We start from the raw sequence: 25,207 nt of genomic DNA on the forward strand, positions 1-25,207 counted from the left end.
AAAATTAAGTGTAATGCTCTTCTTCATTCTTTGTGTGTGTGAGAGAATATATTTTTTAATCTTCTTTCTCCTTAATTTAAAAATCATATCACCTCTCTTAGAAAAACCTTTTCTTGACTTTGGATCCTTTTACCTACTTCCCTCTACTTTTTCTATCTCAAAAGAATTGTTTGTAATCACTGCCTCTGGTCTGTTGCTTCTGAAAGGAAAGTGACCACAACATTCAGAGCAACCAAGAGACCTTTATTACAGCAATGCAACAGAGGAGAGAAGAGAGAGAGAGAGAGAGAGAGAGAGAGAGAGAGAGAGAGAGAGAGAATGCAAGAGAGATACAGAGAAAGCAAGAGAGATAGCAAGAAAGAGAGGGGTTTGGCAGGAGGGAGTTTTTATAGCCCAAATCTAATGAGGTCTCTGGGTCTGCAAGCTGCCTTGTTGGCACAAGGGGGGTTACATGTTCGGCCTTGAGCAGGGGGTTGAGTGTTCAGCCTTGAGTGGGGGCGTGGGCATTTGGGCTTGAAGCAAATAGTTGATAAAGAACCAGACAGAGGATTTGAGAGGCCAGGTCATCCTGCAGCTAACTTTGTTTGGCATGCCCTGCAGACAGCTTACTCAGCCTGTCCTGCACCTAACAGCTTCCAACTTATTCTTTTTTTTTAATATTTATTTTTCAGTTGGACACAATATCTTTATTTTATTTCTTTATTTTATTTTTTTAAACATTTTTTTTAACACAATGCCTTTATTTTTATGTGGTGCTGAGGATTGAACCCAGGTCCCGCCCATGCTAGGCAAGCGCTCCACCTCTGAGCCACAACCCCAGCCCCCTTCCAACTTATTCTTTAATGACTTAGTTTTATTTTCACTAATTGACCTAGAGTAGAAGTCCAATAATCTTTTTTCAGTTTTCACCTTACTTGTTCTTTGTCAGACCTTCAACATTTCATACCACAAAACGCCCTGAAAACATATTATTGGTTTCCCTGGAAATTGGATTACAATTACTTTTTCCAGTATTGAGTTCAATGTCTCATCCTTGTATTGCTCTCTCATTCATTCATTCATGTGTTGAATACCTATTATATGCTAAAAATGAATTGTAACTCTCCTTGAGGCATTCATTAATTTCATGTTCTTTTAAATTTTTTTTCTTAGTGTTCACATTAAAATTAAGACCTCTCAAGGTACTCCCTTCTGTTCAAGTGTTCTCTTTCCTAGTTTTGCTAACAACTCTCTATGGGTGCCCACTTCACATTAATTTACTTTTTATTCATTTAATAAATATCTATTATGAGTCTATTATGTGCTAGATATCCTGTCATTCTGGGAATGGTGAACATAAAGTATATTTCTTGTCTTTAAGTGGTTATAAGTTCAGAGTAAAAGCCAGATATTAATAAAAAATAATCCCTAAAACAAACATAAAATTTTAATGTTTAAAAAGTGCTTAAGCTGGGTATGGTAGCACATGCCTATAATCCCAGTGGCTTAGTAGCAACTCAGTGAGACACCCTGTCTCTAAATAAAATACAAAAAGGGCTGGGGATGTGGCTCAGTGGTTAAGCGCCCCTGAATTCAATCCCCAGTATCAAAAACACACACAAAAAAAGTGCTTTATAGGAAAAAAGTGAGCATTCACAGCATGGAAAGGGAAACTGAGGGTAGAGGTCAAGTGGGAATTAAAAAAAGTCTTTTTAGTTAAGCTGAAATTTGAAGAATGAGAATGGATCAACTAAACAAATCTTGTCCCAAGTATACTGACAGACATGGGGAAAGTCCACGAGGTGAGAACAAGGTGTATTCAAGGAAATGAAAAGCTCTATGGATTAGTATGGTTGGAACCCAGAGATTGGGCTGTAGAAATGAGGGTGGCAAATGGTATAAGGTTATACTGATAAGTGATGTTTGTTCCATTCTTCATGATTTAATCGTTATGAGAAGACTTAGGTATTACTCACCTTAGGCTACCATAAAAAAATACCATAGATTAAGTGATTTAAATAAACATTTATTTTCTCACAATTCTGGAAGCTGAAAGTCTAAGATCAGGGTGCCAGCATAGTAAGGTTCTTTTGAGAACCCTTTTTCTGGATTGCATATGGATGCCTTCTCTGTGTTCTCATATGAAAAAGAAAAAGTGGGGGAGGAAGGAAGCAAAGGTATCTCTCATTTTATAAAGTCAACTCTATCATATTAGGAGGGTTCCACTTTATAATATCATTTTTTTAGGGGAAGTACCAGAGATTGAACTCAGGGCACTTGTCATATCCCCAGCCCTATTTTGTATTTTATTTAGAGACAGGATCTCACTGAGTTGCTTAATGCCTTGCTTTTGCTGAGGCTGGCTTTGAACTCGCAATCCTCCTGCCTCAGCCTCTGGAGTCGCTGGGATTACAATCATGTGCAACCACGCTCAGCACTTATGATGTCATTTTTAAAATTTTTATTTGTTCTTTTTGGTTATACATGATAGTAGCATATAATATGATATATTATACATATATGGAGTATAACTTCCCATTTTTGTGATTGAACGTGATGGAGAGTAACACTGGTCGTGTATTCATATATGAATATAGGAAAGTTATGTCCCATTAATTTTACTGCCTTTCCTCTTCTAGTCCCCCCTCTCTTCCCTTAATTTTCCTCCCTTGTCTAATCCAGTGACTTTTATCACCCACCCCCCTCACCACCACTTGTTTTGAAAACATCTGCATATCAGAGAGGACATTCAGCCTTTGTTTTTTTTTCCCCTCATCTTCATTTAGTTTATTTAATTTTCAGGCTGTTGCATGGTTTCCTAAATGCTTTTTCTTTTTTTTTTAAACTTAAAAAATTTTTTTGTATACCTTTAGTTTATTTATTCGTTTTTATGTGGTGCTGAGGATCAAACCCAGCACCTTGCACATGACAGGTGAGCGCTCTACTGCTGAGCCACAGTCACAGCCCCCCCTAAATGCTTTTTCTAAATATATATTTTTATCTGTTCTAATTAGTTATACATGACAGTAGAATGCATTTTGACACATCATATATAAGTGGAGTAGGCTTTTGTTTTTTGGAATTGCCTTATTTCACTTAGCATGATAGTCTCCAGTTCTGTCCATTCATTGGCAAATACCATAATTTCATTCTTCACAATGAATACTATACCATTGTGTATATGTACCACATTTTCTTTATCCATTCATCTGTTGAAGGGCACCTAGATTAGTTCCATAGCTTAGCTATTGTAAATTGAGTTGCTATGAACATGGATGTGATTGCATCACTATAGTGTGCTGATTTTGTGTCCTTTGGGTTTCTACCCAGGAGTGGGATAACTGGGTCAAATGGTGGGTCCATTTCTAGTTTCCTGAGGAATCTCCATACTGCTTTCCATAGTGATTGCAGCAATTTGCAGTCTCACTAGCAATATATGAGTATACCTTTTCCCTTACATCCTCACCAACATTGTTACTTGTATTCTTGATAATTGCAATTCTGACTAGAATGAGATGAAATCTCAGTGTAGCTTAAATTTGCATTTCTCTATTTGCTTGGGATGTTGAAAATTTTTTCATATATTTGTTGACTGATTATATTTCTTCTTTTGTGAAATGCCTGTTCAGTTCCCTTGCTTATTTATTGATTGGGTTATTTGGCTTTTTTGTTGTTGTTAAGTTTTTGAGTTCTTTATATATCTTGGAGATAAATGATCTATCTGAGGTACAGGTGCCAAGATTTTCTCCCAATCTATAGGCTCTCTCTTCAGGTTCTTTATTGTTTACTTTCAGTAAAGAGGCTTTTTAGGGGATGGGGTTGTGGCTCAGTGGTAGACCACTTTTCTCATATGTGTGAGGCACTAGGTTCAATTCTCAGCACCCCATATAAATAAATGAATAAAATAAAGGTCCATCAACAACAACAACAAAAGAAGCTTTTCAGTATGATATCATCACATTTATTGATTCTTTTTTTTAATTTTTTTTTTTAAAAATTAAAAAACAGTACCTTTATTTTATTTATTTTTATGCAGCGTTAAGAATTGAACCCAGTGCCTCACACACGTGAGGCAAGTGCTCTCCCACTGAGCTACAACCACAGCTCCTTATTGTTTCTTGAATTTACTTCTTGTGCTTTAGGATTCTTATTGAGAAATTCAGGTCCTAAACTGATATGATGGAGATTTAGGTCTACTTTTTCTTCTAGTAGGTGCAGGGTCTGTGGTCTAATGCCTAGGTCTTTGATCCACTTTGAGTTGAGCTTTGTGCAGGGTGAGAGATAGGGATCTAATTTCATTTTGTTACATATGAACTTCCAGTTTTCCCAGCACCATTTGTTGAAGAGGCTATCTTTTCTCCAGTGTATGTTTTTGCCTTTGTCTTTCTTTGTGAAGAAAGTGTATTCAGTCCTTGATGGAGGAAATATTCTATATATGTCTGTTAAGTCTAAATTATTAATTGTATTTTTTAGTTTTTAGCTTATTTATTTAGTTTTTGTTTGGAGGACCTATCTAGTGTTAAGAGAGGTGTGTTACAGTAACCCAGTATTATTTTGTGGTGGTCTATTTGATTCTTGAAATTAAGAAGGATTTATTTGAGGTACATAGATGCTCCATTGTTTGGGTCATATATATTTATTATTATTATGTTTTGTTGATGTATGATTCCCTTAAGCAGTATGAAATGTTCTTCTTTGTCCCTTCTGATTAACTTTGGCTTGAAGTCCACTTTATGTGATATGAGACTAGAAACCACTGCTTGTTTATGAGATCCATGTTGAGTGATTTCCCACCCCCCAAAGCCCCATTATTTCACCTTTAGTCTGTGTATGCCTTTGCCTAGGAGGTGAATCTCTTGGAGAAAGTATATTGTTGGCTCTTGTTTTTTAAAGATATAGTTAAAATATAATCATTTTGAAGGTTAGGGCTTCAACATATGGACTTTTGGGAGGACATAATTCAATCCATAGCAAAGGCCACCAGAAAGTCATTGAATGCTTTAGAACAGTGAGATGAAATGATTACATTTCACAAGATAACCCCAGATGTAGAGTAGAGAATGGACAGAAGAAGTGCAAAAGTGGACATAAAGGCTAATGAGGAAGTCTTTGCAGAAATCTTTGCAGTGGTCCAGTTAAATTCAGACTGAGCTTACTGCAATGCTATTGGAAAATAGAGCTATTCTAGATTCATATAGGAGATAAAATTTATCAGAGTTAGCAATTCACTTGATACTAGCATGAAGTTATAACAGACATGAGGGATGGTGTTTAGGTTCTTGGTTATTCAAGTGAATGGATGATGAAGCCATTCAAAAAGATGGGAAAATGGAAGAGGACAAAGTGGGGAAGGAACGTGAGCTTCATTTGGTACATTTCAGGTACTTTTGAGACAACAAATATTTAATAATTAAATATTTAATATATTTTTTAATGATAATGGCATTTTGAAATACTTGCTGTCCAAATACCAGAACCTTAATACAATAAAGGTTTCTCTTCTTCTTCTTGTTAAATATATATTTTTTTTTTAGCCATTGATAGATCTTTATTTTATTTATTTATATGTGGTGCTGAGAATCGAACCCAGTGCCTCACATATGCCAGGCAAATGCGCTACCCTTGAGTCACAACCCCAGTCCAAAGTTCCGGTTCTTTGAGTTGACATGAGAAAAGGGACAATCAATAGTGTAATGTTTCTACACATTACACAAAAAGCACAATTGGAAGGATAAGCCCTAGGCTGGAGTACTCACAGTTAACTTTTTGAAGGGAAACTTCCTAGTATGATGCACTTTATTGCAGACCTTGTATTTAGCATTTCTAAATAAGAACTAAATATCTTTGGTGGTGCCTGCCTGTAATCCCTGCAGCTCAGGAGACTGAGACAATAGGATTACAGGTTCCAAGCCAGCCTCAGTGAGGCCCAAAGCAATTCAGACTTATGTTTCTAATACAGTATTTTGGTTGCCTACAACTTCCCAGTTCTTAAAACTCTTTGAGTAGCCCAGTTTACCTCTGTCTTTCTAAACTTCGTTGAATTACAATGAAATTTGTAATTATTACTTCAAGGTTGGGCAGCTGATTGCGTAAATTCTTGAACCATTTCTACAATTCTTTCACTTGTTTTGGTCTTATTTGCCCACCCAAAGGAAAGCTTCAGAGCTCGCCCAGAGAGGGCAGTGACAGTGAGCATGGACAATTCCTTTGACTCACTTTCCTCTCCAGCTTGCATACCTTCCACTTGCTGAGGAGGGTTTTGCCCACTGGCTCCTCAGTCACCTGGAGCGCTTAGCTTTACAGGCCACGCCCTTTGGTCCTCTCAGAGCCGTGAAGCCAGCTAGAAGCACCGCCCCGCTCCGGCGCCTCCAAGACTCTGCTCCACGCTCCGCCCCCGTCGAGAGGTACTTCCAGCCCTCTCGCGCCCTTGCTCCGCCCACTCCAGCTCCCCAACGTCCTCGGCGTCGGGCCCGAGCCTGCGCCTGCGCCTGCGCCCTGGGGCCGAAGTCGGGGCGCGCCTCGGCTAGAACGCGGAGAGCGGCGGGCGGTGCAGCCAATGGGAGGCGGCGCTGCCTAGCGGCTGGGAGGCGGGGCCTGCGCGGGTGTTAGGTTAGCGCGAGGCGTGACCTAGTTGACAGGCTCTGAGGTGCTGCTGTGGCTGCGGCCGCCGAACTGAGGCGGGTGGGATCCAAAGCCAAGCGCGGGCTGAGGGAGGAGGGCGGCAACTGGAAAGCGGCGAGCGACGCGGGACGCAGAGCCTTTTTCACTTTTTCCTTCCCGAGTGCCCCCTCCTAACCCTCCCACTACACACACACACCCTGTTTGCCCGTGAGCCTGGGGAACTTGCAGCTTAAAGCCAGCCACCCCCACGGCAACATGTACCCCAGCAACAAGAAGAAAAAGGTGTGGAGAGAGGAGAAAGGTAACCAGTCCGTCGAGTCCTGGGGGGTGCGGGCGGTAGGGGTTGGGGTGGGGGCGGGGGGTCAGGCAGTGTGTGCCGCGGCGCCCTCCACTAGAGCTCCCGCCTCGCGCCCTCCGGCCGGTGCCGCCTCCCTCTGGTGTCGGTGTGTACACACGCGCACACTCGTGCGCGCCTCGCCGTGCACGCGCCGCCCCCAGGCACCTGCCGCTCGCGCACGTGTGGGCGCACGCCCCTTTCTACCTCCAGCCGCGCCCGGTCACCTTCTGCCTAGGTGGGGCTGCTCTCGTCTCGCAGGCAGCGTGGAATCCCTTGTACCCTTGGCGCGGTACAAGTTTCTGTGAATCCCAGCTGGGACTTTGGCACCCCTGGCTGGGGTGTCCCACGGACAAGTGTCCGCTGACAGGCACTCAGGCTGCATTGCCGCTGCGCCTTGGCGCCCCAGAACCCTCATTCATTCCTTCCTCTGCTCTGTCCTTCCTCCACCCCAGACTGGTAAAGAGTCCCCATTTTCAGGTGTTTATCCCCTTTCTAGGTCCCCTTCCCCAGCTGCAGTGTGACTTTTGAAATCTGAAACTCTAAGGGAAACCTGAAAGGAGCATCTTGTCAGTGAGGATAAGCGCTTTAGAGGAGTCTGAATGGGCTTTTCACTCAGCAATATATTTCTGTGTTTTACATCCCCATTCATAGTCTGAAGTTGTTCAGTGCATTGTATGTCACTCAGTGAATGAACCCATCCCTGAATTTTGTGCATATCAAGGCTTAGCCAAATCGGTTAAATTGACAGTAGCATTAATTCCTGTAAGACATACAAGTGTATGATTCAGTCCCCTCCCTTCGTTTTTCTTTCTTTTCTGTTATCACAGATTATATTCTGATGTAAAACTTGATACTGGCATTTTTCCCCCTCTCCTTTTTCACCTCTATTCTTTATATTTTACCTTTCTCACAGATATGTAACAAAAAGTGCTTGTATTGATACTGTTAAAATACGCTAAACTTACATGTTTGGGTGACCGGCTTGAACATTAGTTTCTTTGATACTAGCTCTTTAAAACTTGTAGATTTTTTAATTGCAAGTCCTGGCCTTTGAACAGGTGATAGCCAAACGGTGGAGGTGAGAATGAGAATTAAAAAGAGTCCTCCATGTAGGGCCTGTTTCCAACAATATATGAGAAAAGGGATAGGAAGGTGCCCACCCTCCCAAAGTAACTACCAGGAAGATTTAATGTAACTGTACACACAATTAAAATGTCCTTTAAAATACTGAAAGATTAGAATGTGTGTCATTTAATGAAAGATTAGAATGTGTGTCATTTAATAATGTTTTCATGATTATGAGCATGGAGGGCTAAAAATTCTGGTGTCATGGAACAAATGCTGTTGAGAATAAGAGCCTGATATATAAAATGATTTGTTTTTTGCAGTAGTATTTATTTTCCACATATTTTCAACAAGGATACCTTATGAGCTTTGAAAAATCATTTCTACCCATTTTTATTGATGGTCTTGAAATGTTAGCTTTGTATTATTGATGATGATGAAGGCAAAATAGTGGAGACAGACATTGTTTTCAATAATATGAATCACTGATGAAATTATAGTGAGTACTTAAGAATTATTTTTCTGTTATACTTAAAAAAAGTTCCTAAAGTAACAATGTTATAATGGTTCATTCATTTAACAGCTACACAGTTGGACTGATAAGCAGAAATTTCTAAGTCTTTTTAGTGTCTTTTTTTCTCTATTTCTTCTAAAGGAAAAATATAACCAAATTAATATTTTTAAAATAAAGAAGTAGATGCACAAAGAAGGCAATTAAAGTAGTTTTCTCTTATCCAAAACTAAGCTATTTTTGCATGAAATTTAAAGGGAAGAGTTGTGATTTGAAACTCTAATGTATGTTTTATTGTTTTATCAACATGTTTGTATTTGGAAAATTTGAGTACAAAAATCATATGTATTATTCCATCAAGAAAGCACAAAGAATTTCTAGTACAGCAGAGAAGTTTATCCCACTAGAGAGTTGATGGCATAATATTTTTTGCAGTGTTACTTAAATCCAAAAGAAGGCTTACCCACTTCATTGAAATGTCAAGACACTCTAGAAACATATTTAAACTCAGTATATCATCTAATAAGTAGGTCTGCCTGCTTATATGTTGGGTTTACAGAGGAAGGGTTCATTAGAAAGGTGAATCATTCTTTTAAAAAAAATCTTATATAATGGTAAAGAAACTGTATGTCTGTGGTCTTCAGTATGTTTCATTGTTGAAACAAATAACTAAGGAGTGCTCAAGACCACATTTATTAAGTAGACATTATAGTATTTTAGCCCTAATTCAGAATCAATGTGTATTTCTTTTCTTTTCTTTCTTTTTGGTACCAGGGATTGAACTCAGGGACATGCGACCACTGAGCCACATCCCCAGCTCTATTTTGTATTTTATTTTGAGACAGTGTCTCACTGAGTTGTTTAGCACTTTGCTGTTGCTGAGGCTGACTTGAACTCGTGATCCTCCTGTCTCAGCCTCTCAAGCCACTGGAATTATAGGCATGTGCCCCTGTACCTGGCTACTTAATGTTTATTTTCATTTTAAGTATTAGGACTTACTTTTGTTGTTTTTACAATTGGTCTTGTTTTGTTTTGTCTTTATACTTAAACTTTTAAATAAATAGAACGACAGAGGACAGGTTTCATTTCTATATGTACCTTCTGACATTTGCAAAAACTGTAAATTGCTTAATGTCTTTCATCCTGATTTCTGATATTGTGGTAATTTCAAATTAGTAATCTAAGACTTTAAAAGTAGTACTTTTAGCAATTTACAGTCATCTTCCTTTTCCATTTTTGTGTGATAAGTCAGAATTTTCTATTCCTTTCAGGCTTTCTACTCTACCAAGATCCTATCTCTTTGTAATACACAGATGATATTGTTTTTTTTTTTTAATTAACAGAGAAAGTAAATGCCTTAAAACATGAACAGCCTAAATATTCTCTTCCATGGTCTTATTGGTTTGTTTCTTTACATGTTCTTTAGGTTTTTTTCTTATCTTAGAGGAAGCACTTCTTTGTTTCTAAGATAAACTCCACTGCTTGTGTTCTTCATCCCATCTCCTGTAGTTGAGATCTTCTGCCATGATTTATTTGTTCTTGGGTATGTTTTAATTTCTCAGTGTCTTTGTGTTCCTCTCTATGCCTGTAACAATTCTCACAGCACTTCACCCTGGAGTTGTTCTCATTTGCCTTCTTTTGCTCACTCCTCCATAGCCTCCTGGATTTTAGTTATATTCTAATGAAACATATGTTCCTAAAATCATTTTGTAATAACTATGATGGTGGTATAAGAGGAGTTACCATTTAAATCCTATTTGTGTGCTCAGCATTATTCTTATTGCCTTACATAGGTTATCTTGTTTGATTCTCACAACAATCCTATGAGGTAGGAAATTATAGGGTAGTATACAGTAGGGTCAAGAGCTCTGAACACAGTTGCCTAGATTTGAATCCTAGTTATTGAGCTATATAGAATCTTAGGTAAATTATTTGACCTGTCTTCCTTATTTGCCTTGTCTGTACATTGGGAATAATACCTGCCTGCTTACCTTAAAAGAACACTGCAACAAAGAGATGCAACACATATTTGCATAATTTAGATTATAATCCCAACAGCACTGTGTACCACCTCAGTGCTAGTTAATGAAAACAATGGCTTTTATAATTTTTGTGTAATTTTTATTCTTGTAGGAAGAATACTTCTTCTACTTATTCAAATCCTTCTACTTATTCAAATCCTTTTTCCTAATTTTTTCCACATCTCAATGGGACCTTGTAACCCCAGTGACAAGTAGGTTTTATTTCTTTGTTCATCTGTTTGTGCCTGATAAATATGCCTAAGTGCTTTTTAAAATTAAAAAAAAATTGGGGCTGGGGATGTGGCTCAAGCGGTAGCGCGCTCGCCTGGCATGCGTGAGGCCCGGGTTTGATCCTCAGCACCACATACAAACAAAGATGTTGTGTCCGCTGAAAAACTAAAAATAAATAAATAAATAAATATTTAAAAATCCTCTCTCTCTCTCTCTCTCTCCCTTTAAAAAAAAAGTTACTTTGTTTCTATACAATTATAAAAAAAAAAAAAAGACCATACTAAGTCTTTGGTTAGTTTAACATGGTTAATATTTAAAGTATAAAATAATTCCAAAGCTTAATAATTAAATACAAATGGAGATTCTGCTTTTATTTTGCAAGAACGTTTACTGAAGATGACCTTAGAGGAGAGACGCAAAGAATACATAAGGGACTATGTTCCTCTCAACACCATTCCATCCTGGAGGGAGGAGATGAAGGGCAAGAACCAAAATGATGGTAAGTTTCTCAGAATATTTTTTAGGTACAAACTGTTCCCATTTATTATGACTCTTGCATGACAGTTGTTGACAGAAATTAATAACATTTAAGAAAGAGATGACATTTTTGTTATTTTGCTGTTTAAATTATGCTTATCATTCAGTTGTTTAGTGTAGGACTGTACCTTAATATAATTTGTGTTTTGAAATATATCACGTTTGTAATATAGTGCTCTTTTTACAGGTACATTTCATTAAAAGAGAAACAATTATTCTGCAGGAGTTTTTAGAGCAAATTCTGTTTAGAGATGTTGCTCTTGCTCTGGTGGTGTGGCATTTTGAGTTTGCTTTGATTAAGTTTATTTTTATTGTATTCCTTTATTTTAAGGATTGCATATTAATTCAAAGAGTATATTAGGAGGAATAGAGAAAAACCAAGTAGGATTTCACAGAATTTTGAGAATATATGTTTTGTGTGGGGTGTTATTATGTCTGCATGTAAAAATTTGTATGACAAAATTTACTCTCAAAGTTTTTGTCATTTGATGAGAGTCTAGATTGTGTTAGAATATAGTGAAGTTTTAAGGATTAAAAAGGTACATGAAAAAATTTCTAAGCAAACATAATAAATTTAGGGATGTTTAACATGCTTACCTCAGAATTAACACTCACTGGTATTAATAATCTGAATATAAAGTGTAGACAAACAGGGTACTTTTTAGGTGCTTAATAGTTGAGCAACTGTTTTATAAAATGAACTTGGACCATGTTAATTTCATAGATTGTGGTCTTAGATTGATGGAACCATAACAGGTAAAAAGTACCTTGTGCCCTGAAAATGAAGACAAACATGGAATTCTATGGACAAAATCTGTGGGGAGAAACATCCAAATTAGGCTTTGGTGTCTGTGAAGAGAATACATGATCAGGCTTTAGATAGGGTTTTGTGTTTTTAGAAAGGCAAAGCATGTGAGGATGGGAGTGAAAAGGTATGGGTTCTTTTAGATCTTATGTTACCTAGAAATGTTTGATATTGGGCAAGTTGGGTAGTGACTCCACCTCAGGTTCTAATAGTAAATACTGATTGAAATAATAAATGATTTTACTTATTTCTTAGATAAAAAAGCCAGCCCTTAATGTACTATTTTTTTTAAAGAGAGAGATAGAGAGAGAATTTTTTTTAATATTTATTTTTCAGTTTTTGGTGGACACAACATCTTTATTTGTATGTGATGCTGAGGATCGAACCCAGGCTGCACTCATGCCAGGCGAGTGCGCTACCGCTTTAGCCACATCCCCAGCCCCTTAATGTACTATTTTTATATGTGATAATAGCATTGTAGTTCTATTGAAACAACAAAAAAGTGTCATTGGACTAAAGTGTCATTGGACAAGCTGTTTGGGATGTTCACATCTGACCTGTGTCTTAAGTAAATGCAAGTTGTTTTAATAATGGTCTGATTAAAGACACCATTGAAAGAAAAGATAATGCTGTGTAGTGGAAAGAATATAGGGCCAGAAATCAGGGAGATAGAGTTCTGGGTTTTGTCTAACCTTGTACCTCTTCATGTTTGAATCTCAATGTTTTTTCTTCTTTTGTTTATAAGCAACTGGTATTGAATATTCAGTCATTATATATACATACATGCATATATATATACACACACACACACACACACACACACACACACACACACACACATATATATATATTTGTTTATTTTATTCTTCTTTCTAGTGCTTCATTCATCTGATTATCTTTTTTGGTTCCTAATTTAGCTGATCAGTTTATTTTTTAAGGATACAGTACATGATGTTATTTTTAGGAAATCTGTCCTTTCAAGATAGATGTGGAATTCTGTTCTTGCCAAAATAATTGACAAAGCAGCAGTTGATACCCAGGCTGCTTGGTCCTGTGTTGGACTTGCTTACCTCTTCATGGAAGCTTGGCCTTTCTATTGGTTACTTCCATTTAAGAATTCAGCAGGTAATGCTCTGTAGGGTAAAATTGTGCCGTTAGAGAAGTCAGAGTTGGATGTTTTCAGAGAAACCATGTGCCAAATAGTGTTCCCCAAATTAGAAAATACACTTAGAATAGCACCTTACATGTTTAGATGCTGTATATTTAATCCTGTCTCTTAGTATGAATTTTATAAGTGATTCATAACTGCTCTATATATTTCATTTTTTTCCCTTAATGCTTTTTTGAACTTGAAGTCCTTCATGGGGAACTAGGTGATGTCATCAAGATTGTATTTCTGTTAAACAGTGTTTTATTCTTTCATCTGAAATCTGAAATGTTACTTGTTCCTCTCTTTACGACCTAGAAACTGGTGTCTGGCCTCTCCCAGACACCAGTGAAATGGAATGGCTCATTCTATAAGTAATGTTAATTTCTTTATATTATATACATCTTTCAGGTGTACTTTCTTACTGTAACCTATTTACTGCTTAATTATAACAAACTATTAGTAAAGAGAATCTATTTAGTACTATAATAGTTTAAAAGATTTTTAGGGCTGGGGGTATAGCTCAATGGTAGAACATTTGCCTAGCATGCCTGAGGTCCTGGCACTGGATCTCTAGCCCTAAGGGAAAAAAAAACCCCACTAAAAATATAAATTCAGAGCTAGGCACATTAGCACATACCTATAGTTCCAGCTATTAGGGAGTTGTCTCTGAAGCAGGAAGATCACTTGAGCCCAGGAGCGAAAGTATAAGTGTGTGTGTGTATATATTATATTTTATAAAAAATGATATAGGAACAGTGTACATATAGGCATATTTTGAAATGTTTAAAGTCATTGCTTATAATTATGTATATAAGTAGGTATTGATATTTACACAAGTTTAATTTTTAAAATATGATACTTTAAATATTAAAATCTGTCTCTAATTCCTTTTCATTTAGTTCTTAACTTTTAGGAAATGGACAATATTTATTGGGTTAGGAAAGTCTATCAATTTTAAACTCAGTAGTTTTTTTATTATCTTTGTTTTCACAGAAGGTCATTTTGCCTTAATATTCCATGGTTACATGGAAAGTTCTTAAGCTTTTGTTTTAAAATTTTTCCTTTGTTCAGATTTCTTTTAGTTAAAAACTTACTAGCTTATATTAGAAAGTTGAAAAAGAGTGGAGTGGCCAGATGTGTAACAATTTTGATTTTGATTTTAAGTCATCCTTAAAGATTAAAAGGAAACGAAAAATCACTAAATAAGATAAATGTCGATGTTTATATGAAATGGAGGAAGAAAGTGGATGTTATTTTTTAATTTATTATTTTGGTAATATTGAAAAGTTATGGATCAGAAGAGAAAAGAATAAGAGGTGATTAGCCTTCCCTCCCCAAAATAGCTCATTACAGCATATCATTTGCTTATCGTTCATGTTCATATTTGTCAACTATTATTAGCAAATCTCTGGAGCTGTATGCTTCCAGTTACATCTTTCTCTGTTAGCAATTGGGTAATATTCTATTTCATTTGTCTGTTGGTAGGTTGCAGGAAGTTTTAAGTTTTCTGTTATTCTCTTTGGCTAATACCTGGAATAATATCTTATGTGTAGGTGGGCTTGGTCAGTGTGTTAAATAAGGATGCTTATCTACGAGGGACAATTTTCTATCCCCCAACCAGTTTTAATCATGGGCATTAAAAAATGTATGTATAAAGAGAGTAGGTTAATAAACTTTCATGCATTCACCAACCAATTTCAACAGGGAATACACAGCCAATTTTATTTAATTTATGCCATTGCTCCTTGGATCTTCCTTCCAGACTATTTTGAAGCAAATCATACATACATTTCTATTTTTTATGGTGTGTGTGTATGTGTGTGTGTGTGTATAATACATATATATGCATATGGCTGTATCTTTAAAAGACACTTTTTTGTTGTTTCAATAGAACTATAATGTTATTATCACATATAAAAATAGTACATTAAGGGCTGGGGTTGTAGCTCAATGGTAGAGCGCTTGCCTAGTGTGTATGAGGCACTGGATTTGATTCTCAGCACCACATGTAAGTAAGATAAAGGTCCATTGACAACTAAAAAAAATTAAATTAGTAATTAATATAATTAACTATCTAATTAGTATTTACATTTTCCCTTTGTCTCATAAAGTTTTTTTAACAGTTGATTTATTTGAATCAAAATTTAAACAACGTTATTGTATTACAATTAATCAATAGTTTTAAGTCACTTTAATTTAGTTAGTTTTCTTCCTATCCTTTTTTCCCCTCTTATTATTTAATACACTAGGCTGTTTGTCCTGCAGAAATTTTCTTTTTTTTATTGCTGACTATATCATTGTGGTATCCTTTAGTACATTGTGATGTTTCTCTATTTTTTAGAGTTGATGGTTCTATCCAGAGATTTATTAAGACTTATATTTAAAATTTTTTGAAGAATGCTCTGTGGATTATTGTGCATTTTTTTTTGCATTATATCACAAAGCACATAATGTCTTTGAGTATCTCTCTATGGTAATAATATTTATCACTGGATTCAAGTATTGTCAGTCTGCTCTATATAGCTGTAAAGTTTCCTATCATTTTTTTAACCCTAAGTAGTCATTGATAATTGTTACTTAGTTGTTTTATTTTATTAGGGATTTCAAAATAGTGTTTGAATTTTATGTTTCCTTCATTTATTAGTTGGACTTTTATAAGGAGTAATTTTCTCTTATCAGCTCATTGGTCTTGTAATTCATACACAAAAGGAAGAATAAAAATTTTAGATTTCCCTTATTTACCAGTTTTCAGATTGAGTTGATTCCCTCATATCTTCCAAAAGTGATCAAAGAGTTCTTTCTAAATTTTGATTATCATTTTGAATCTCTATCTCTGTCATTTACCTTCTCCCTCTCTTTCTTACACATGTTAAGTGAGGTTGCTTCAGTAGTTAAGTTTACAAAAGGTGTGTTGAAAGTGAACCTTCCATCATAAACACACACAAAAAATAGTCCCAGGATATAGTACAAAGACAAGTCATACATAGATATATAAACTGTTGAATGGATAGATAAAATAAAAGATGTCATTGCTTCTTTGTAGTGACAATAGTTTTAGTTTTTGGGTTTAATGTTTATGTGTTCTGCTTCCCTTCAGTATTTCCCTGCTAAGCTTCCAATGAATACCACCCAAAGAAGAAATGTTGTTACTCTCTGAATGAAGCAAAGCATTGGCAAAGACTCTGCCAGGCTTATGCTAATATTTGACTGGCAGAGAAAATAACTATGGCTACAATTTAGAATGTCTTTGAAGTCATTATTTTGAATGTTTGAATATCAGTGGGGGAAATAAAATAATACAGGATGAGAATGAGTTAGGTGAAAACCATACAATTACTGTATTCAAGTATGAGAAAATATTTTAAAAATTGTCAATTTAGAAGGAAGCTTCATATTTTATATGCATGTATATATTCATATTTGCTTTATAAGTCATTTGGAGAACACTTAACTATAAAATGTCTGAAAACATGCAGTCTTTGGAAATTTGACTTTCTCTACACTCCATTTTTTTGAGGGGTATGGAAATATTTTGATATACATAGGTTGATTAGAGGCACATTTATAATCCTTTTTTTATATTAAGCATTAGCATGATAGCTTAAAAGTTCAGCCTTATTTTTTTAAAAAATTTTTCGTTAAACTAATTTCTGTCTTAACTGTTTCTAATAATCATGGATGACCAAAGAAAACTTCAAACTTCTGAATCTCTCAAGTCTATTCACTTTTAGATCTAATTTCAATATAGGTTTTGAATTTTGTGTTATTTTATTTATGTCCCAAGCTACTTTCTTCTTCTTTTTTTTTGGTGGCGGGTACTAGGGATTGAACTCAGGGGCACTCAACCACTTAGCCACATCCCCAGCCCTCTTTTGTATTTTATTTAGAGACGAGGTCTCACTGAATTGCTTAGTGCCTGGCCTTTGCTGAGGCTGGCTTTGAACTAGTGAGCCTCCTGTCTCAGCCTCCTGAGCTGCCCAAGCTAATTTCAGTGTAGGTATTGAATTTTTGTATTTTTTTTAACTATGTCCCAAGTTAAAAGTGATATTTAGAAATAATCAAAGAAGGTATATGTTAATCTAATCCTTTTTTAAATACCAGTACATAGTCTAGTATTTTTAGCAACTATTTTCGAATGTCAATATGTTTATTAATCTTCAGGACTTTGGAAATAATATAATCACCCTACAGAATATTACATGAATAAGGGTGAGGGACCATAAAGATAACAGAAACTTAAAAAATGCGATTAGCGGGCTGAGGTTGTGGCACAGTGGTAGAGCGCTTGCCTAGCACATGTGAGGCGCTGGGTTTGATCCTCAGCACCACATAAAAATAAATGAGTAAAATAAAGGCACTGTGTCCATCTACAACTAAAAATACTTTAAAAAAATTCGAATAGCTAAGATAAGGTAAATTCTGTTCCATATTTGTAAACTATGTTAACTACATTATTTTATTAAATGTTCGATTGTTGTGTTTTGGAAGACAGAGTGCAATTTAAAATGACTAAACAGTTTGGAAAATTGCTTTAAGAACAGGATGGAATTAAATTAAGTAGAGGTAAAAACTGGAAAATAAAATTTTCTGCTTGATTTGTATAGACCCCTTTTTATATTATCATATTCAGTTTGAGCATTATACTTTAATATAATCTATAGAGTAGAAGTAATATAATCTGTAGAGTAGAAGAAGGCTAAAGGCAAAACACTGCAGCTTCTTGGATACAAATCCTTTATTTTGATAGTTGGTGGTTTTATTTTTCCCTCATAAATAATCTTAAAATGAATTTTTTTTTAAAGGGAGAGTGAGAGAGGAGAGAGAGAGAGAGAGAGAATTTTTTTTTTTTTTAAAGAGAGAGACAGAGAGAGAGAATTTTTAATATTTATTTTTTAGTTCTCGGCGGACACAACATCTTTGTTGGTATGTGGTGCTGAGGATCGAACCCGGGCCGCACGCATGCCAGACAAGCGCGCTACTGCCTGAGCCACATTCCCAGCCCTTAAAATGAATTTAATTAAAATTTTGTACTTACTTCAAGTATCTGAGAGCACTCTGTCTTATTCTTTAAACAGTTATGCATAACGTTTCCATTACTTGTAAAGATACACAACTAGAATTTATATTAAAAATAGACATTTTTTTGTTTTAGAGGTGAAGGTAAAGACTAAAGAATAAAATTCTAATTGGCCTCCATTATCTTCTGGGCTCTTTTCCTCTTTGTCCTCTTAATATACCAATCCCTTTCTTGGCTTTTGCATTTAGCCACACTGTCTTTCTTTCTGTTTCTTGAGTGTGCAGTATTCCCGCACACTACTGAGCCTTAATGTGAAATTTTGCTCACCACTTATCATACTTTCTTAGTTTTATCATGTTTCAGTGCTAAGCCTGAAAGCCTACTATTCTATGTGAACTCTTCCTTGCTTCCTTACTCTGAAGCAGTGTATTATATACTTTCATAAAGCTATCTTCCTTTTCACTGAGTGTTTATAGCAATTGGTTTTTATATACTCAGCAGTGGGAATATCTCATTAGGATCTGTCTCCTTTATGACACTGTAATTATCTTGAATATAGGACTGTTTCATCTTAACTCTCTTTTTTATCTCTGGCATCTGGCATAGTGCTTGGAATATTGTAGGCACTCAGGAATATTTGTTGCATGAATTGAATTTGCATAAATTGCATTTACCTGTTGATATTTTTATACAGTATTTTCTTTCTATCTTTCATGTATTGGAAAAATTCACATGGAAATTAAAGGCTTAGAAATTAAGCCAGATGCTTTTTAGTATAGGCAATAAATACTCTGCATTTTTAAAAATATAAGGTTGGTTTTATTAAGTTTTAGATTTGATGGGGGCTGGGGTTGTAGCTCAGAGGAAGAGTGCTTGCCTGGCATGCATAGGGCTCTTGGTTTGATCCTCAGCCCACATAAAAACAAAAAAAAGGTAGTGTGTTCACCTACAACTAAAAAATAAATGTTAGGGCCTGGGGTTGTGGCTCAGTGGTAGAGAGCTTGCCTTGCACACATGAGTCTCTGGTTTCGTATCTCAGCACCATGTAAAAGTAAATAAATAAAAAATAAAGATATTTAAAAAAAATAAATGTTAAAAAAAGTTTTAGATGTGATAAATTTCAAAAAGAGTTTACTAAACTATTACATAGATATATAACTAGTTGAGACAAGGATAAGAATTAATGTATTTTGTGTATTCTACAGCATTGTATATTGTTATTTTATTATATTTAGTAACTGAACATCATGTTTTCAGCTTCAGCAAGTTTGATTACTAACAGCTTAAGTTAAATGAGTGAAAATGTAGACACTTAAACTTGTTATATATTTTAAATGTGGAATAATAATTTTAAAGTGTTTCCATTCTCATTGCATTTGCTTTAGTAGTATTGTTCTTTGAGACATCAATCAACCTATAAGAAATTAATTTAATACTAAATCCTAAGTCCTTTACTGAGTTGGTTTGCTTTAAAAAAGACCTTGTCTATAGACAGAATTTGGTCCCCTTTGGAAGAACTAATAAAAAACAATAACTTACAAGAATTTTGAGAATGGTATTTACACTTGAGTATGAAAACATTGAAAAGTTCTGTGTAATGATATTCTTATAGTATTTATAAATACTAAACAAGTGTCAAGTATTTGTGAGGTGTAAAATGGAGAAAAAAAAGATTGTGAATTTTATGGGAATTCATGAATCACTTTATACTTCTGTTATTTCCCTGCTTTATTCTCCTCTGGTTTTTTTCTTTTTTATCTATCTATCTATCTGTCTGTCTGTCTGTTTATTTATTTATTTATTTATTTATTTATTAGTTGTAGTTAGACACATATCTTTAATTTATTTATTTTTATGTGGTGCTGAGGATTGAACCCAGGGCCTTGCCCGTGCTAGGCAAGCACTCTACTGCTGAGTCACAACCTCAACCCCTCCTCTGGGTTCTTTTAATTGTTTTCCAAGATTATTTTGACAATGGATAGATAAGATTTATTGTACACTACATGATCACTGTTATGTAAATTGTCCTTGTATTAAACTTGTTTTTGAAATAAAAACAAACCCTAAATATTTTTAATTTTTTGATAAAGATGAATTGCTATTGAGAACAGAAGATGAAAAGTTTTCTATATATTTTTTAGGTCTATAACTTCATATATGTACTATGCTAATTTTATTTTTAACATATTAAATGAATTATATTAATAAATATGGATTTTACTTAAATACATTTGGTCCATGCACACAGATTGAGAGAGATTACAGACTGGTGGTAACCAAAGCCAACATTTTCTCCCCTTTTCTCCCCTCTGACAATATTTCTATGTGAAAGACTCTTCGTAATGCCTCTTCTTTTTTCAAATTTATTTATTAATTTCAAATTGACAGATACAGTTGTATGTATCTCATAATGTCTTTGTCTCTCCTGAAATAGTTGTTGTTTATTTTTTTTATTTATTTTTGTGGTGCTGGAACCTCATGCATGCCAAGCTAGTAAATATTCTATCACTAAACATACCCTCAATCCTAGTCACTGAATTTCTGTATAAGTGTTCAAAATAAGAATTTACAGACAGGTTATTGTCTTATCTAAGTCTTTGATTTGGAAATAGGTTGGGGGTTACTGATATAATGAGTATAGATAATGAGTGCAGTTCAACAAAAGTAGCCATGTGCATGCCACAGAAATGGAAAATTGTAGGTCTTTGAACAGAAGTAGTACACAAAGAAACTTTAATTTGATGAGAATAATATTTTTGTGACAATGCATATAATGATTTAGAGTGTAGAAGTTTTCATTTCTTAATATCTTTTCTGTTTCTCCAAAATTACCCACTTACATTTTTTTTTTTTTTGCTGCAGATTTAGCTGTCCTTTCATACATCAGATTTTTTTCCCCCTCCCCAGTACTAAGTATTGAACCCAGGGTGCTCTACCACTGAGCTATATCCTGAGCCCTTTTTATTTTTTATTTTGAGACGGGGTCTCCCTGATTTAACCAAGGCTGGTCTTGAATTTGTGATCCTCCTGCTTCAGCCTCCTGAGTTGCTGGGATTACAGGCATGTGCCACCATGCCCAAGTCTGTCATACCTTTTCTATGTCTGTTTTTCACATGAGTTCCTCGCTTCATTTCTCTTTGTATCCTTTAATAATTCAGTATTCCTTTCTTGACTAATCTTTGTGCTATTTTTCAGGAGTTCTCCAGCTTCCCAACCCACTCTTATAAGATTCTAAATAATGTACTTTCTTATTGTGGTAAAATATACACAGCATAAATTTTGCCATATATATATTTTTAAAGTATTGGGTAATTGTTTTTACATTTGTAATTCAGTGACATTAAGTACAGTTACAGTGTTGTATCTGTTTTCAGAAATTTTTCTCATTCCCAAATGGAAATGTTGTATCCATGAAACATAACTACCTATTCTTCCTTCTCTACCAACTCCTGTTACTCTTTTATCTGATGTTTGTTTCAGTCTCTGTAAATTTGTGAATTCCGAATACCTCTTGAAAGTGGAATCATAATAGTCTTTGGCATATTGCATTTAGCATATGGTTTCTAAATTTATCCACAGTGTAACATGTATGAGAATTTTTAATATTTTTTAAGGCTGAATAATATTCCATTGTATGTATATGTAATACTCTGTTTATTCATATTGGACATTTGAGTTGTTTCCACCTTTTAGCAGTTGTGAATAATGCTGCTGTGAACACTAGTATACAAGATTTTTTTGGGGGGTGTACTAGGGATTGAACTCTGGGGCACTCAATCACTGAGCCACATTTCCAGCCCTGTTTTGTGTTTTACTTAAAGACAGGGTCTCACTGAGTTGCTTAGTGGCTCCCTTTTGCTAAGGCTGGCTTTGAATTTGCGATCCTCCGGCCTCAGTCTCCAGAGCCACTGGGATTATAGGCACCCAGGTATGAGATATTTTTGAGTCTCTATTTTCAGTTCTTTTGGTATATATGTAGAAATGGAATTGCTGGATCATATGGTGATTCCGTGTTTAAGTTTTTAAAGAAAGAGTGCCATTTTCCACAGTGGGTGTATCATTTTACATACCATCAGTACACAAGAGATCTAGTTTCTCCATGTTTTTGACTGATACTTGTTGCTGTTGATTGTCTTTACAAAGGCCTTTTGACCATCTGTATGTATGTCTTTGGAGAAATGTCTGTTCAAGTCCTTAGCACATTTAAAAAATTTTTTTTTGTTGAGTTCTGGATATTAATCTCTTATATCTACATGACTTGCAATATATCCCCCCTCCCACATCTGTGGATTGTCTTCACTGTCTTACTGCTGTCCCTTGATTAAAAAGTTTCAAATTTTGATGACGTCCCTTATTTCACAAGTTGCTTTGAATGTTTTCTGGAAAATCTTAGGGGAAAGGAAAAAAAGAGAAGGATTGAGTTGAAGTTAGTCTTCTGTCTCCAAGGATAGTTGGTACAGTCCTAGCTAAGATTGTTATGAGCAAGGAGTGGAAGTTAACTTCTTTTTTGGTACTTGTTTCTTTCACTCATGTGTCTCAGTCATATGGCCATATTTAAATGTAAAAGAGACTGAAAATTGTAATATTCCATGTTCAGGAAGAGGATGAAACTGGAAACTAGTTTTGGTGAATAGTTAAGTTTTTTTTTTTGAATTAATTTTTTTTATTGGTTGTTCACAACATTACAAAGCTCTTGACATATCATATTTCATACATTAGATTGAAGTGGGTTATGAACCCCCAGTTTTACCCCAAATGCAGATTGCAGAATCACGTCGGTTACACATCCACAATTTTACATAATGCCCTATTAGTAATTGTTGTATTCTGCTACCTTTCCTATCCCCTACTATCCCCCCTCCCCTCCCCTCCCATCTTCTCTCTCTACCCCATCTACTGTAATTCATTTCTCTCCTTGTTTATTTTCCCATTCCCCTCACAACCTCTTATATGTAATTTTGTATAGCAATGAGGGTCTCCCTTCATTTCCATGCAATTTCCCTTTTCTCTCCCTTTCCCTCCCATCTCATGTCTCTGTTTAATGTTAATCTTTTCTTCCTACTCTTCCTCCCTGCTCTGTTCATAGTTGCTCTCATTATATCAAAGAAGACATTTGGTATTTGTTTTTTAGGGATTGGCTAGCTTCACTAAGCATAATCTGCTCTAGTGCCATCCATTTCCCTGCAAATTCTATGATTTTGTCATTTTTTATTGCTGCATAGTACTCCATTGTGTATAGATGCCACATTTTTTTATCCATTCATCTATTGAAGGGCATCTGGGTTGGTTCCACAGTTTAGCTATTGTGAATTGTGCTGCTATGAACATCGATGTGGCAGTATCCCTGTAGCATGCTCTTTTAAGGTCTTCAGGGAATAGTCCGAGAAGGGCAATAGCAGGGTCAAATGGTGGTTCCATTCCCAGCTTTCCCAGGAATCTCCAAACTGCTTTCCAAATTGGCCGCACCAATTTGCAGTCCTACCAGCAATGTACAAGTGTACCTTTTCTCCACATCCTCGCCAGCACTTGTTGTTGTTTGACTTCATAGTGGCTGCCAATCTTACTGGAGTGAGATGGTATCTTAGGGTGGTTTTGATTTGCATTTCTCTGACTGCTAGAGATACACAGTTTCTTAAACAACCGTATTATATTGAATCAGCTGTAAGACACTGTTGTTTTATATTCCATTAAGGAAGAGGGAAAAATAAAGCACTGCTAATTAAATGATTGCACGCTGCATTCTTTTGATAAAATTTTATACTTATTTTAAAATTTGTTCTCTTTACATATACATGACAGTAGAGTATATTTTGACATATTACACATACACGGAATATAACTTATTTATATTAGAATCCTGTTCTTGCTGTACATGATGTAGAATTTCACTGATTGTGTATTCATATATGAACATAGGAAAGTTATATCTGACTCATTTTACTGTATTTCCTATTCCCATCCTACTTCCCTTCCCTTTATTCCCCTTTGTCTAATCCAATAAACTTCTACCCTCCCCCCACTCTTGTTTGTGTTAGCATCTGCATATCAGAGAGAACATTTGGCCTTTCATTTTTGGGGGAATTGGCTTATTTCAATTAGCATGATAGTTTCCAGTTCCATCTATTTATCAGCAAATGCCATAATTTCATTTTTTATGGCTGAGAATATTCAATTATGTACGTATACCACATTTTTTTTTATCCATTCATCTGTTGACGGACATCTAGGTTGATTCATAGCTTAACTATTGTGAATCAAGTTTCCATGAACATGGATGTGATTGTGTCACTGTAGTGTGCTGATTTGATGTCCTTTGGATATATACCTAGGAGTGGGATAACTGGATCAAATAGTGGGTCCATTCATAGTTTTCTGAGGAATCTCCATACTGCTTTCGATAGTGATTGCACAAATTTGCAGTTCCACCAGCAATGCATGAGTATACCTTTTTCCTCACTTCCTCGTTCACATTTATTGTTATTTATATTCTTGATAATTGCTATTCTGACTGAAGAGAGGTAAAATCTCAGGGTAGTTTTAATTTGCATTTCTATAATTGCTAGGGATATTGAACATATTTTCATATATTTGTTGACCAGTTGTATTTCTTCTTCTGTGAAGTACCTGTTCAGTTCCTTTGTCTATTTACTGATTGGGTTATTTGTTTTTTTGAGTTCTGTATATATCCTGGAGATTAATCATCTATCTGAGGTGCATGTGGCAAAGATTTTCTCTTATTCTGTAGGTTATCTCTTCATGTTCTTGACTGTTTCCTTTGCCGTGAAGAAGCTTTATAGTTTGATACTTTCCCACTTATTGATTTTTTATTTTACTTCTTGTACTTGTAGGAGTCTTGTTGAGGAATTCAGTTCCTAAACTGACATGATAGAGATTTGGGGCCTACTTTTTCTTCTAGTAGGTGCAGGATTTCTG

General features: G+C 35.5%; 1 protein-coding gene across 9 annotated transcripts in view; it reads left to right on the forward strand.

The window, feature by feature from the left end:
- The first annotated feature begins 6,606 nt into the window (after nucleotides 1-6,606).
- Nucleotides 6,607-25,207, forward strand: part of MACROD2 (mono-ADP ribosylhydrolase 2) — a 2,040,087-nt gene continuing 2,021,486 nt past the window's right edge. For all 9 annotated transcript variants that reach the window (XM_081290808.1, XM_081290809.1, XM_081290812.1 and 6 more), the window contains exons 1-2: nucleotides 6,607-6,901; nucleotides 11,148-11,264. In XM_081290808.1, coding sequence (XP_081146934.1) covers nucleotides 6,856-6,901; nucleotides 11,148-11,264 — 163 coding nt within the window. In that variant the 5' untranslated portion in view covers nucleotides 6,607-6,855. The remainder of the gene's footprint in view (nucleotides 6,902-11,147; nucleotides 11,265-25,207) is intronic.

This window comes from Spermophilus citellus (genome assembly GCF_964194105.1).
Source record: "Spermophilus citellus genome assembly, chromosome: 4".
Classification (NCBI taxonomy): Eukaryota; Metazoa; Chordata; class Mammalia; order Rodentia; family Sciuridae; genus Spermophilus; species Spermophilus citellus.